The sequence below is a fragment of the Eubalaena glacialis genome, chromosome X, assembly GCF_028564815.1.
Source record: "Eubalaena glacialis isolate mEubGla1 chromosome X, mEubGla1.1.hap2.+ XY, whole genome shotgun sequence".
Classification (NCBI taxonomy): Eukaryota; Metazoa; Chordata; class Mammalia; order Artiodactyla; family Balaenidae; genus Eubalaena; species Eubalaena glacialis.
This window is the reverse complement of record NC_083736.1, coordinates 100,887,266-100,903,003: the sequence shown is the minus strand read 5'-3', so window position 1 is coordinate 100,903,003 and position 15,738 is coordinate 100,887,266. Positions and strand designations below refer to the sequence as shown.

General features: G+C 39.7%; 1 protein-coding gene across 1 annotated transcript in view; it reads left to right on the top strand.

Annotated features, from left to right (window-relative positions):
• Positions 1 to 15,738, top strand: part of GUCY2F (guanylate cyclase 2F, retinal) — a 92,194-nt gene that overhangs the window by 28,466 nt on the left and 47,990 nt on the right. Inside the window, 3 exon segments of the mRNA XM_061178197.1 lie at positions 7,020 to 7,374; positions 8,757 to 8,841; positions 12,664 to 12,760. Of these exon segments, the coding sequence (XP_061034180.1) occupies positions 7,020 to 7,374; positions 8,757 to 8,841; positions 12,664 to 12,760 (537 nt within the window).

The window sequence follows — 15,738 nt, the reverse complement described above, 5'->3', positions numbered from 1 at the left end:
AGTAATGAAATTTCATGATTATGTCTGGGTCTTTGACATGTATTATGCTGTATATTTGGTGGGACCTTTCAATCTAGAAGCTCATTCTGCCTAGAAAACTTTCTTATGTTATTTTTTTTGATAATTTCCTCAACAACATTGTCTTTGCTCTTTCTGAAAATATTATTAGTTGGATATAAGATTGCCTGGGTTGATTTTTTAATTGTATTATTAGTTCTCTTGTATCACCCATATCTTTGTTTTTAGCTTTTCTTCCTGGAAGAATTCCTCAATTTTGTGTTCTGACTCTTTTACTGATTAAAAAAAATTTTTTGCTATCATATTTTTAATTTCCAAGAATTGATTCTTATTGTTTGATTATTCTATTTTTATAGCATCCTTTTTTTGAATATGGTATTTTCTTATATTTCTCTGAAGATATTCATTATAATTTATTTGAAGTTTTCTTCTGCTCTTTGTGTTTTCCTCAGTTCCTAATTTTTCATGCTTCTTTGTTTTGGTCTTTCTATTTAATCTTGGAAGCTTTCCTTAAATGTCTGATGATCCTGGCTATCTGTATGTTTTTAAGAGTGAAGCTTTAAAAGGAGGATTTGAAAGTGTATGTACATGGTGGTTATGTTGACCTGTAGGCTTCAGTATAGGGCAATTGGCTTGCGAGCTGTTGTTGTTTTTTTTTTCCCCAATACCTGTAGATCTTGCCTCTTGAGCTAGTCACTTTCTTCAGAGAAGAATGTTTCAATCTCCTTCCTGGGAGTTGTAATCCGGGTTGTCACTATTCTAGGAGCCATGTTGGGGGAAGTAGGCTGGGATTCTCATCATTAAGTATGAAGACTTTAACTTCATCACTCTTTTTTTATGGCCAACCTCACTCTCACTGTCATTTGGGTCAAGTGTCCCAGCTCTGGAGCTGCTCTGAATCAGTTTAACCTGTTTCCTGCAGAGATCTGGTTCTCCTTCGTAGAAGTGGGATGGCAGAAGTCTAACTGTTCCTTACACAGACATTCAAAGCTATCCCTCTTTTCGTGCTCTGCCTAACCTCCACTTCTGTACATAGTGCCTCTAATTCCTAAGCCTTTCCAGGATTCACAGGGAGCAAATCTGCTTGTTGCTTACCAATATTCCCCTCTTCAGATACTTAGATTTAATCACCCTCCACTCTGCTAAATCAGTTACCACTCCTGTAGCAGCTTTCTATCTTCATATTCTGTGGTCGAGATTATACTTGTCTTCTAGTGCCGTTAGATATGGAGGTTTATTGTTTCTGTTTCTTGTTCTCCTTGTTGTTTGGGAGTGATGTTTGAGAGGAGGAAGAGAGTGAAGGAAAAAAATCTTGATTTTGCTGTCTTTAATCGGGAAGTCATGAAAGGAAAAAAAGATGTTACAAAAGGTATATATGATATTCTTTTATTGGTGGGTTTAATGACAGTCCATGAATTAACTTAGCATTTATTTATTAAGCTCAGATATAACATGGTAGTTAAGAGCATGGGCTCTGAAGGCAGACTGCTGTAAATTTACTTAAGCTCTCTGTATCTTCTTTTCATTATTTTTAGATTGGGAACAATAATAGTACCTACCTCACAGAGTTGTTGTGAGAATTAAATAAGTTAATACACATAAAGAGCTTGCCTGGCACCTAATGATTCCTCAATAAATGTTTTTCATTATTATTGTTAATGTTGTTATTTTTATTATTATGATGTTCTAAACACTCTGTTGGTGATATAATGGAAAACAAAATAGAAGCAAGGTCTTTCCTCCAGTGAAGGGGAACAGTTTTACCATTTCAGGGTGCTAAGGACACTGGGTCCAAAACTGGGACTCTATTACATATTTGTGACAAATTCAAGACTGAGACAAGGGTCTTGAACACTAACTTCCATGATGATATTACCAGAGCCCTGTGTTCCTCTTCTTAAATGCAAACAATAGCAGCTATCATGTAGTCAGTGATTATTCTGCACCAGGTAGTTTACATAAATGATTCCATTGAATCCTCAGACCAAGCCTACAAATTAGGTATTATCAACTCCATTTTATGGATGATGAAACTGAGGCTCAAGGTAACTTGTCCAAGGTCATACAGCTGGCAAGTGGCAGAGCTGGGATTCCAACCCAAGTCTACTACCTGAAGTAATATAACCTGACCATTTAACCACACATTAGCCTTTTAAAAAAATTACATCGTGTCCCATGTCTAGTGCTTTACTCAAAGTAACATTGCTAAGTGACTAATACTTTGATTTGAATGGGTATTTGATTTGAATGGGTATTTGATTTGAATGGACTGTTTTCCTCTGATATAGGAGGTGATAGGGCTTTATGAGGACCTGTGAAAAGAGAAAAATAAATCAGAATGGAGAGATTGAGGGGGTGGGACATCAGTGAAAAACTTCCTAATTTGGTCTCAGCATGATTGGGCAAAGATCATCACTTTGTACCTTTATATGTTGGCACAAAAAGACTTCTGAAATAAGGTTTTAGTTCCTGCATTCTTCTCTTTCATTGTATTCCCAATGCTTGTTTTCAATGAAATTCTATTGGCTACAAATGCATATTGCTAGAACACACATTTTGGATATTTTTTCCAAATGTGGCCTTATTTGGCTAAGCAAAAGAAATCCTCTGGATTTCTCAGCCAGCCCGGGGGACCTTAAGCTCCTACACCTATTGTTTTCCATTACTATAAATATGGGTGCTTGGCAGGGGGACGCTAGGCCGAAGGCAATGTGGTTAGGACTGGAACATTCCAGGATGGGGCCCACTAGACAGGTTGTCAGAAAAGCTTGCCTGCAGCTCACAGTGGCTACAATTGTCTTTGTACTGCATTCTATATAAAATAAGAGTGTTATCTTCATGAGTATCATATCAAACAGATTAGGCTATTAGACATTTTTTGGCTAAGTCCAAGGGTTGAGATCATGCATTATTGGAGGTACCACCTTTAATAACAAGAATTCAATTACCCTTTGGTTTCTTGGTCTCTGTATGCACCTGGCTTTTTCTTCAAAGGTGATGTTGCCATTTTGTCCTTCAACTGGTGCTTTCCAAGCCAGGTGTTTTAATGTATACTTCCAAGGACAAAATTCTTTGGAAACCCGTTTTGTGTCTTTTAAGCACAGTAAATCGGAACTGATGATAGTCAACTTGACGACACCATGAACCATTAAACTGAACAAATTCAAATATCACTGCTCCTGACCCAGACCTTGTTCTCTTGAATACAAGCTCCAAAAAAGCCTAGGGTAGAGCTAGCTAAAGTCACTGAATAACAATGAAAGATAAGTTTCAATTATCATTCATTTATTCACAGTTCATTCATTCATTCAGGCTCAGGTCTATACAGCACTCCAAACCAATAGACTGAGTCATCAGTGGTTTCACCATTCTGGCCTGTGATATAACAAGGCCATCTGCCTGACAGAGGGTCTTGCCAATCCTGTCTTGCTTCTTTAGAACTATAGTCAGAAGCCAAGACAGAGGGTTGTAAAGAGTGTCCTTACTTTCCTTGTCCCATCCTCTATCTCTTCTTTTTCTCATTATTTGCAGCAGTTGCAACTACAGAACTTTTGTTACCAACGCTAACAGAGTATGCCTTTGGCTTATGGGAAGGGGCAATTACCATTGCTGAAAAGCACAGCAGGTAAAACGGCAACACAGACCAGCTAGAACACAAATCTAAGGCCTCACAACGAGAGTGAGGCATAGGGACAGCCCCTCTTTTGCAACCAAATGCTGTTGCTACAGCTATGTTCTTTCCTAGCTTCAAGTCCCCCTACCATACTTTTGTGGCTCTGCGTGTGTGTGTGTGTGTATGTGTGTGTGTGTACACATGCATGTGTGTGTATGTGTGTGGTATGTGGTAGAGGCTGGAGAATCCTGAAGAACAAGCTTCAGCTTTCGTTCATCTTGGGGAGTTGCTGTCAGTCAGCTCTAACAGGGGTCAATCCAAGAGCACCAAGGGCAGCATAGGCTGGCCAGCTGAAAACTCTGTGCGATGGGTCAGCTCAGAGGTGAGGATGATGTTTTTAAGAGTTTTAATCTTTGCTTTTGGTTGTAGGTTAGATGCAGTCCCTTTCCCAGAAGGCTCTGTGCCTTTCAAAACAGAATACTAGCATTCTCCCTGCTCTCAGGGTCTTGCTGCCCTGGGGTTTTTTACTCATTTGTTTTACTAGTATTGATTTTATACTCTACCTTCCAGCCTTCACTTATTGTCATAACCTACCAAAGCCCCAGAAAACAGGCAGACTCTTGCAGCAATCCTAAATACAATTAAATGGATCATCTGAGAATGTCAGGAGTGGGAGTTAGTAAAAACCCCTGAAGGGACCTCAGTGTGTGCTAGGCAACTAACTGTGGATGCCTTGGTGGCAGCACATGTCACCCATTCACCATGCCTATATCTATAGTGTGTGTTAAAGCAGGGTGAAGGGAGATCATTGGAATAAAACTCAGGAGACTGAGATGTTGATTTCTGCTCTGCTATTAGATGCTCTGTTACTGGGGCAAGGTCTTTGGCCTGAACAACTGGAAGAATGGAGTAGCTTTTAACAAAAATGGGAAAGACTCATAAATGGAGCATGAAGATTTGGGGTAAAGATCAGGAGTTTGATTTTGGGTACACTGAAACTTAATATTTAAGTAGAGATACCAAGTAAGCAGTTGACTATATGACTCTGGAATTTAGGAAACAGGTCTTAACTGGAAGTGTAAACCTGACATTTATGGCATAGAGTGGTACTTAAAGCCATGAGAGCAGAAGAGATCACCAAGAGAGTGAGTGTAGATAGAGAAGAGGACCAAGGACTGAGTTGTGTGGCACGCCAATGTTAAAAGATCAGAGAAATTAAGAAGAAACTATAAACAAACCAAACAAAAAAGTCTGCAAGCTAAGTTTGCTCCCTGGACTAGATCAAGATTTGGGAAGTTTCACAGGAGCTTAGAACTAGAAGAGACCACAGAGAACATCTATTTCAATCAAGAATGCTAAAATAAACTAAGAACCAAGAGACTTGGGTTCTAGTCCTGATTTTATGCCTAGGTGAGTGACCATGACCATTGCAGGACATCTGATCCTGTCCCAAATATCCATAAGACATTTGGTCCACACCAAAAAGTCCTTGATATTTGGTCTTGACCAAAACGTCCATCAACATTTGGTCCATAAGACATTTGGTCCATGCCAAAAGGTCCTTGATATTTGGTCCTCTCCAAAACCATTTGGCATGGACCAAATATGCTCCTGGACATTTTGGGTAGGACCAAATTTCCAGGACCTTTTGGTGTGGACCAAATGTCTTATGGACATTTTGGATAGGACTAAATATGACCAAATCTCAAGGGCATTTTGGCATGGACCAAAATCTTATGACTATTTTGGACAGGACCAAGTGTTTGCTAATCGACCTTGACAAATCACTTAACTCCTTTGGGTCTCTCTTTAATATCTAGGAAGTAAGATAGCTAGACCAGATGACTCCCAAGGTTTAGACATTCATGATTCTATATCCTCATTTTAGAGAGTAAGAAACTGAAGTCCAGAGAGAGGGAATAAGTAACTCGCCCAACATACCGGCATTAGGAAAAGACCCCAGGCCAGTGTGTCTTCTTCTATACTGTTGGTCTTGAATCCTGTATGAATATTAGAATCCCTGGGGAGCTTTTCATAATACTGATTACTGGGTTCCTAACCTAAAGTGTCTCATTTTGCTGGCTGGGTTGTGTTTGGCATTAGTATTTTTGACATTCCTCAGGTAATTCTAATGTGCAGCCAGGGTTGAAAACCCTCTGCTCTACATTTACGAGGCATGGCAGTGTTTTGCTAGCTGCTACACTACTCTGCATCTTGACTTGTATTTCTAGCACAAAAATGATTCACTCAATCTTAAACCCTTTTATTCAGATGCAGATTGTTACAGGAGGATAGCTTTCTAGACCTTGTGAAACTGAAGTAGCAAGTATCAGCTTTCCCTGAAGCTTAGTAAAATGGCATGACCATAGCTTTCTTGAACTCCATCCTAGAAGTGAAATGTTGTGAAAAGCCACGAAGCCATGGCCAGTGTGGGAGGAAGCATGGAGGGATCATTTGCTCTTCTTCCCCACCTTTTTGGAAAAAGGATACAAGGTTTGTTCCAAAAATAAACTTACAAGGTTAATGAGCAGGGTATCAGACACAGGACACAAATGCTGTTGCTTTTACCATATTTATATGAGAGGAAGAGTCATGCTGTCCATTGTAGCAGCCTTGTTGCTTTACAGTGGCTTCTCACCAAAGCTTTGCCACTTTGCACAGCAATAGATTATGGGATTTCTTGATTAAAACCTACTTTCTCCATACACAAAAACATTTGGCTCTGTATTTGTGGGTGTGTGTGTCAGTGTGCATGTCTGCATGTGTATGAGTTGGGGTATATGTTTAAAACTGTTTTCTAGTGTTCGCTTTCTCTGGGGAGCACGTGTCTAGGAGAATAGCCATTTTGAACTTGTTCACTTTCTCTGGGGAGCACGTGTCTAGGAGAATAGCCATTTTGAACTAAGTCGGGACACAGACCTGGACTGTGGAGACACATTATTTATAGTCTTACCACATACACCTACCACTCTAGTAGTGTCAACCAAATGATTTTACCGTGCATAATGCACTAGTAATTAACCTGGTAAATTTCCTTTGCGTGCCTCTTGTCTATTTCATACTTTTTTTTTTAGTGCCCTTTATAACTCTAAATCACTATCTTAGTTTAGGAGCATAAAAATATATTGTGTATGACTTGGTTTGCTCATAAAATTGTCATATTTGATATATTGAAGGATGTGAAGGCCTGGGGGAGAAAAATAGAAAAATTCAGGGGAGAAACCAAGCAAGTCCTGAGAAACAATTGTTTTTTTTTTTTTCCTCTGGGTCTTCATAGCTCACCTCCACTCAGACGTGCAGCCCTTAATAATGAACACAGGCTTGGAATACACTCTGAGATTGCTCTAGGGTGACTAGGGCTCAAGATAATTGTAATTTTTAAAAATAGGTTTCACCGTTGTTTGGAACCATCTACAATTCAATTTACTTTATCGCACAAGCCATGAATAATGCTATGAAAGAAAATGGACGGGCCAGTGCTGCCAGTCTGGTTCAGCATTCCAGAAACATGCAGTTCTATGGATTCAACCAGTTGATAAGGACAGATTCAAATGGAAATGGAATTTCAGACTATGTAATCCTGGACACCAACTGGAAAGAATGGGAACTCCACAGTACTTACACTGTGGACATGGAAACAGAGCTGCTACGATTCAGAGAGACCCCAATTCACTTCCCTGGTGGCAGGCCACCTCAAGCAGATGCAAAATGCTGGTTTGCAGAAGGGAAGATCTGCCAAGGAGGTAAGGAATAGAAAATCAATGGTAGTCAATTTGGCTCAGCTTGGGTTACAGGGAACCTCTTAGGAGAAGGCATATTTTAATATTGGGACACTCATAGAATCAATCATTTGCATTTAGGTGACATAAACATCTTGGCACTCTACATAGTTAATTTAAAATAATAAGGACCATGATAGGTACTTTGTAGCCTTGAATAACCATCCACAATTTAAAAGCCCCCCCTACCTGTTTTTAAAAGGATCCCACTCCCAAAGAGGTTTTTCTAATAAGAGGAAGGCATGATGCTTTTTCTTGGTCTTTTGTAGGCTGTGATCTGTGACTGTTCGCCCTGCTAGAAAATTCACCTGTCCTTCCCTTGATGTATCCAAATCCTTTCAATCAGGTTCCACCACAGAAATACCATTTTCCACCCTCTCCTCTCTGAACTCCCGTTGAACTAGAAGTCTGTACCTCACAGCTTAGCACAAAATTGCTTTTCAGTTGTTTCTTGTGTATTGATTGTGTCTCTTCCTCCCAAATGGACTGCTCCTTGAGGGCAGGGACCAGAGCTAATAATTCTTATACCCTCCAACCAACCAACACTGTTGGCATCCCATGAATACTTGCATTTGATTGACTGATGGAACTCCTCTAGTTTGTGGAAGAGGGGAAACTCCATCCAATCTCTGAGAGCCAGAGGGGAAATTTGGAAGGATCTATACTATTCCTATGCAAGTGTACCCCACACCCTTCTAAAACCAAATGCATCTATTTGAAATAGACTTCAACTTCTACTTTGTTTTAGCGTGACATACCCAGGTACCTCTTTACTTGCCTCATCATATATTTCCCTCTGAAATCTTAGTAATCTATCCAAATACTTAGATTTTACAGAGGACAATTTACATCCTAGTGAAAACACTAATTATCAAAACCAGACTCACCCTTGAAGGACAAGTGTTACATTTTTCATCTATAACTCACGAGGTCTATGGGCTCAGGTGAATCAAAAAGGTCTTTTATTTTATGAAGCCAACATAATACCCTTCGCAGGTGAGATAACATATTTATTCTCAAGAACTCTATTGCTGTCCAACTTAAATTAAAGTACTCAAAGTTTTCCATTCGTGGACTTTTTTTCTCCAAGGAAACACCCAGGTCAGCCTTAATTCATGTGATTTGTTATTGTCAGAGTGGTGAGTGGTTTTGCTTCAGAACAGTGAAATTGCTTTCTGTGTCCATAAAGTCAACAAGACAGACTGTGCTGGAGAAAAATAGAATTAAGTTAGGTAGATGTAGCTTGATTTTAGAGTCACCAGAAAGCACGAGGAGTCGCTCAGTGGTGCCCTTTATTTACAGCCTCTTTCTGATGCCATTCTTCCCCCTCCTCTTCCTCTCTGCAGGCATCGACCCTGCCTTCGCTGTGATGGTCTGCCTTGCCTTGCTTATAGCCCTGCTGTCTATTAATGGATTTGCTTACTTTATAAGGTACATTTTTTTCTTTTTGTATATAAAAACACAAGCCCATTATAGCCTTGTTAATATTGATTTCTGGGAAGTCATGTTTCAGTACAATTGCCTCATTACATGACCCACTGATTTTCTTTTTTCCGTAGTGATTTACCATCCCTACCGGCCCCATTTAGAGTGAAGTGTTTTCATGATGCCAAGAATAACTTCCTCAGCTGTGTTGTCAGTGTTGTCGCCTGTGAGTAGATCTGGCTCTCAACACTATCGTGAAATAAGAGAACTAGTACTTTAGGGCCTGCCTACTCCCTAGCTGTGCTCCCTTTTCCACTGGCAGAGTCTCCTATAACCACTTCCTTCCTCAAATGGTATGGAGTGGTAGGTATGGACTGGGATATTTTAACAAGTTCCAAGAATTAGGCAGACTTTGGCTCGAACCTAAGATTTGGGAATAATGGTATTAATTCACAGGACTGTAGTGGGGATTAAATAAACTGAAGCAAGTATTGTACCTAGAACAATACCTGACTCACAGTAGGTGCTCAAGAAACAGTAAATCTCATCTCCTTCCCAAGCACGTGGGACTCTCCTGCTGATTGTTGGGAGCCCAGGATCCTCACTTTGACAGTAATCTCTTTTGCCCAGGGTATCATATTCCAGATTTTTACTGTCCTTCTTCCTTGGACAAAAACTATCCTAGCTGATCATCAACATCATCAAGTCCTTGTTTTTCTCCCTCAGATCATTTAATACATGACCAACTACTCTGATGAACTAATTCAGGATCAGGGATAAATGGCTGAAGATGGCTTAATATGACACCCCTTTCTTATAATCTTTGCATTTTAACAGTTGGATCCTCCCCACATTAGGATGATTTGGGAAAAATGAAAAATGAAATCAGCCATACCCCTCCCACTTTACCCTTTCCACCCTGCAAACCACACCTTTGTTATCTCTTTGTGGGTGGTCCTAACAACAATATGACAAGAACTTGGTAGGGAATGGAGTGGAGCTATTTTGGAAAATTCCAAGAAAAAAAATGTCTAGAGTGTATTAAGTAGCTGTGTAAATTTGGACAAGACACTAAACCTCTCTTGGCCAGAATTTTCTCATTTGTAAAATGAAGGAATTGGATTAGATGATCTTTAAGAGCCCTTCCAGCTCTGATGTTCTAATGAGTCTGCAAAATCCTGGATTGAAACTATAACAGGTGTTACTCTTAGTGTTAGAATGTTAGCATCGCTGTGAAAAACCACTATTATCCATCTCCCCAGTATTAGAAACTTGATAAAGCCACACAAAATAGTAGGTAGCTTATGCATTGTTAAAGCACACTTGATAAAGACAATAGTGTAGTTCAAAGGAAGTTTTTCTTTCAATTTCTATGACTGTGACATATCTCTGCTCAGAACAGAAATTTAATGTCTTTAGCTGCTGCCAAAGAATAAAGTATTTAATTAACATCATGAGATACTTAGTGAAAATAAATGCCCTCCAATCAAAATCTTCCCCCCTAGGGAGATTTGAAGAGTAATAGGCTCTGGCTCCCCAATGCCAAAAGATGCCATGGCAAGGTGGAAAATGGAGTCACTTAGCTGTTTATTTGTCAATCCCCCCCCCCACTCTCCCCCAAATGACTGATCTCACTGGTCTTTCTCATGGAATTGACTGGTTTTTTGGGCTTAGAGTGAGCCCAACCTGCAATTCTCAGGAAGGGAAGGAAAAAAAGAAAACAAAGTAATGGGGGGGGGGGTTTGTTTGGATCTTGTGGGCTGAAGGGCAAAGAAGACTGGAGAGGAAGATGATTGGAGAGGAAAATGAGTTTGAGACAATTGGTACTTCAAGTGGTCACAGAAAACTCAGAGATGGGAGAGAGGCACATCATTTCCCAGAGTCACTTGGGCCTTGGTTCTTCAGTTAACAAAGCACAAAAGATGCCCTCTCTCTGCTGCCTTCCTCCCTCTCTCTGCCCACCGTGGCTGCAATCAGAAGAGCTGAGCGGCTGATGAGTTTCTGTAATAGATGGTGATTACTTGCAGGAGAGTGGCTCTCTGTTCCTTCCTTTTCTCTGTGTTTTGATTGTTTAAGTTTTTTTTTCTTCCGAAAGAAAGACGTGCAAAGAACCCAACCACCCAAAACAAAGGATTCTTTGAACTCCTCCTTTCTCCCTACTCTGAACCAGATTGCCTCGCCTTTCTATAAAGCTCTCCCGTGCTTTGTAATACTAATGATGATAATGAAAATAATGAGCTCTTATACTTTCATAGTGCTTCGCGCTTTTCGAAGCACTTTCACATATATTATCTCATTTGATTTTCAAAACAACTCTATAAAGCGAGTAATGCAAGGACTATTATCTGGCTAGATAGATGAGGACACTGGGGCATGAAGAGGTTAAATTATTTATCCAAGGTAATCTGGCTAATTAATGACAGAATCTGCACTACACCCCAGGTCTCTAGATTGAGAGTCCAGTTTTTTTTCTACTAGAGTGTATTCTGTAGCATGATTATTTTTACAGGTGTGCCTGTTTTAAGACAATTCACTGCACATATGAAATAGATGAGTTAGGGAGTGATGCTTTACTTTGCCAAAAGATTCATGTGCTCTACCCAAGAATTCACTACAGGGCTCTTTTAATTTTCTCTGCAGGGCAGCAGCTCCCACAGTGATAAGGGACATATTTGTTGGCAGACAATTAGAAACACATTAATTGTTTGTTTACAAATCAGTAGAATCACTGAGAAAAACTGTCTGGGTTGCTGGTACTTAAAGCTACAGTGACACTGTAGACTTCTTAGAGCAACTTGACAAAGCATTTTCATTCAGTGGTTGTTTTCCCCATTCTGGCTGTCGGCTTTAATACATTCCACAGGATGACCATTAAGGGGTTATGGAAAAAGTGAAGCCAAACTGTAGCTATCAGAGCCCCCAAGACAAAACAGAACAAAACAACCACACGGACTAATCCAAGGTTCCCTTCAGGTCCTCAGGTTGCTCAGTTAGCTCAACTGAGGACCCACCTGGCTGTGTGGGTAGACATCATAAACTCCTATGTGTCTAGTAATTGATTTGTAAGAAATAATTGCATTCACCGCAAATTAATGGGCATGTTTGGAGAGAATCAGGTTTAAACTGTGAGACAAGACTCTTTAAACAAGAGACCAATTCAGTCAAAGGAAAAAAACTCAGTCAGCCCACTTGTTTGGAATCATGTAGACAAAGCAACCAACTGATTGAATTTTTCCACTTTTCAACCTGTTGCTTTGGCAACGTATAGATGCAACTTTGCAAGACAAGTGGTCTTTTGGGCAGAAATCTGGGCCCACAGCCAGACACCAAGGATTCAAGTCCCAGCTCTGCCTCAGGCTATGGGATCTCACATAATTTGCTTAATTTTGTTTTGTCTCTTTAATGTGTTTTTTGTATTTATAAAATGGAGATTAATGATTCTTGGCCTTGGTATTATCAGAATATATACTATGGCATATGACAAAAGGTGTTGAGTTCTTTAAAAGTATTCAGAGGTGTTGTTTTGAATGTACCCTCGATGTGGAATCACTGTTTTATTAGTCTGAGATACCATCCCCATGCAGCACTCTCCCTTTTGATACCTCTTTAATAGCATTTTCACTTTTCTCTTTTGGTCTTTGTAACATTGCAAGTTATGAGGACCAGGCTTGTTCTCTCTCTTTGCTGTGGATACTGTGGTAAACATCTATGTGTGGTTATTCTCTCAATTATCTTGTATATTTTTTAACTTCTATCATAGGGCAAATTTACCCCTGGTTTGCAAAACATCCCGCCCCCTGTGACCTTCTGATTGTATGCTTGTTTCAGACGTCGTATAAATAAAATCCAGTTGATTAAAGGACCCAACAGAATTCTACTGACTTTGGAGGATGTGACGTTTATCAATCCCCACTTTGGCAGTAAGGTAAGGAGCATCCCTTTCTCTTACTGCACAGCCCAAGCTGGTATCCACACGCCACAAGTGACTATTGGGCACTTGGCATGTAGCTAGCCTGAACTGAGATGTGCTGTAAGAGTAAAATACACGTTGGACTTAGAAGACAGTATAAATGTAAAATATCTCATTAAAATTTTAAAAAATATTAATGACATGTCAAAATGATAATACTTTAGATATATTGGGTTAAATAAAGTATATTACTAAAATTAACCTCACCTGTTTCTTTTTAGGTTTTTTAATGTGACTACTAGAAAACTTAAAAGTACATATGTGGCTCATGTTACATTGCTATTGGATAGTGCTGTCTTAGTTTTGAGAAAGTGATGCAGCGCACTTTGAGCAATAGTGTAGCTTTGAAGTCATATAGCCCTTTTTTTGTACATTTGGACTCAACATGTGATTGCTAGTTTCTCAAGGGTGGAGGTACATCTTTTTTGTTTTAATGTTAGCCCATAGCACCTGATGCGGTGCTGATAGTGTAATAGGTGTTCTTAAAAGTGGTGAATGAATCAACTAGTGAAAGAAAGTTAAGTGTCACCAGGGGCTCTCTTCTGATTGTGATTGTGTTGTAATTGGCTATTTTCACTGAGTGCCTGCCACTATGTCCTGGCCTTGGGCTACGCTTTGTAAGAGATGGCATGTAGTCCCTGCCTTCATGGAGATTACAGTCAAGTCAGAGAGACAAATCATACCATACGAGTCGGTAGATGCCATATTGCACAGAGGACACTAGAAATATGGTAGAACTTAAGAGGAGATCGATCAGTGGAGGAAGGCTTCTTAGAGACCCAGCACCGAATCTGGGTCTTAAAGAAGGCGGGAGAGGATTTGTCTAGGTCCCAGGTCACAAACTGGTAACCACTTTTGTCTGACCTTTATGGTTTTAAAAAATTGTAGCCAGAATTTTGGGATTGTGAGATTATACATAAAAACCTGGATTTCTGGATGTTCTTTATAGGTTGGAAGATCTATCAACTTTGGGCATCATTGTGGCAACTGGCTGAAACTCTTCAGTAGTCACCATTTTCGGAAGAATTTGCAAAAACGGTGTCTGCAGTTTGACACATTTCCCATCACTCTCTATTGTCTTATACTCAACTTATTTCATCAATTTATATTACCTGCCTCACCCCTATAGGCCTCCTAGGCAGAGAAAACAGCACAAACAAGAGCTGGGAAAAGAAAATGTGTAGGGAAGAGTTTTGTCCAAGGCAGCTAGTAGTAGGAGACTGTGCCTCTTTGTGCCCAGTATATGTGGTCAAAATAAGACATTCGTCTTTGCAAATTCTAGTATGGTGGTGGCAGGGTGTAGGGAGAGGATTCCCACACCTCACATTGTTCTTATGTGCTATTTACTTTTGCTACACCAGCATACCAGATCTGAGAATTAATTATCTCTGTGACAGAACTGATCACTTGCCTAAATGTGACACTAAAAGGTATGCTTTAACTAGTTGGCTGGGTGAGAGTGGATTTACATGATAATACCCTGTGCATTTGGAATCAAATGAAAAGTTCAGCTGTTTGCTTTAAGTCTCAATTACAACCCTAACTCTTACTTGTTTAAATCACCAGATCCTTTTGTAAGGTTGATATCATGTTCCTGGAAATGTATTGCTGAATGCCAAAATGATCACTGTGGCTGAAAGCTACATTCTGCCCTTATGCCATCAAAACTTATTGATGTTAGTCTCTATTTTTGAAGCCACCAGAGGACACTGGAACTCAAGTGGTGGAATTTGTCTGGATTTGTCATATTCAATATAACTAGATGTTTTGGGTCTAAAGTGTCAAAACAATAAACATAGCTCAATTTTGGACTGAATTAGCCTCTCCTTCTTATAGGCCTTGTAGTAGTCCAGTAAATATAAAACCTCTTCCACCTATGCCTTCTCTCTTTCCTACTGAGACACTAAATATATTTGGGTTTCATACCAGTTCTCACAAAATCACCATAAATAACAGAACAGTGCTACCTTCAGATGAGCAAAGTGCCTAAGGTTTTAAAATCTTGTTCATGATAATAGATCTTTTCTTTCGCTTGTACATAAATTCTGACATAATGAGAGTTAAAAAATACAATCATCACCACTTCTCACCATATGAGTGATAAAAATGAATAGCAACAGGGATAGATAGCCTTACAGGGCTGCTTCTCCTTCTTCTCCTTCTTCTTCTTCTTCTTCTCCTTTTTTCTTTACTATATTGGCCCAGGTGGAAAGGGATGGCATTACCTAGAAGAACATAGCCGTTGGCCTCCAGATCCTTTTTGGCACTTGGCTTGTATCATGGGTTCTGATGGAAGAAGATAAGGGGAGCATATATTTTCCTTAACTGCTGTGTAGTCACAAACTTGCAGCTGGCTGTGTCTAATCAGTCAAGAAGCCAAGCCAAGAATTCCATCCAAATGGAATGTCTGAAAGTGTAAACTCTTGGTGAATAAAAAATTAATTCAGTCTAGAAAAATTGGCAGGTCAGTAGAAGTCAGGTCAGGAAAGGAAGTTTTTAGAAGAAAGTGAAGCTGAAGCCCAAATATATGTGGATTTTGGCAGATTCTCTTGCTCTCTCCTTTGCCCTTCATGGAGAGGTTTATATCTCAATATACAGATCTAGGTGCTCCTGCTGAGATATGAAAATAAAGAATGAAAGGGAAGTGGATTCCTCTCTGGCCTTGCTCTGTTGAGGAGAGTTCAGGTTGATGCAAGGGTTATGTGAAGAGTCAAGTTTTCCATTTTGTCTGAATCTTGAGCTGTTGGGACTTCAACACATTAGGAGCTAAGTATAGTTTACTATTGCCTTGGAGCTTTGTGTTAGTCTTGTCTTGGTAGAATGAACTGAACTCGGGGCTAAATCAGCTGGTGATCTTCAGTTTATCAAAGATTGTTAAGGGCAGAGTGTGTGAAACTACTTAAGATTAATTTTTATTGGCAAGCAAGAGTGAA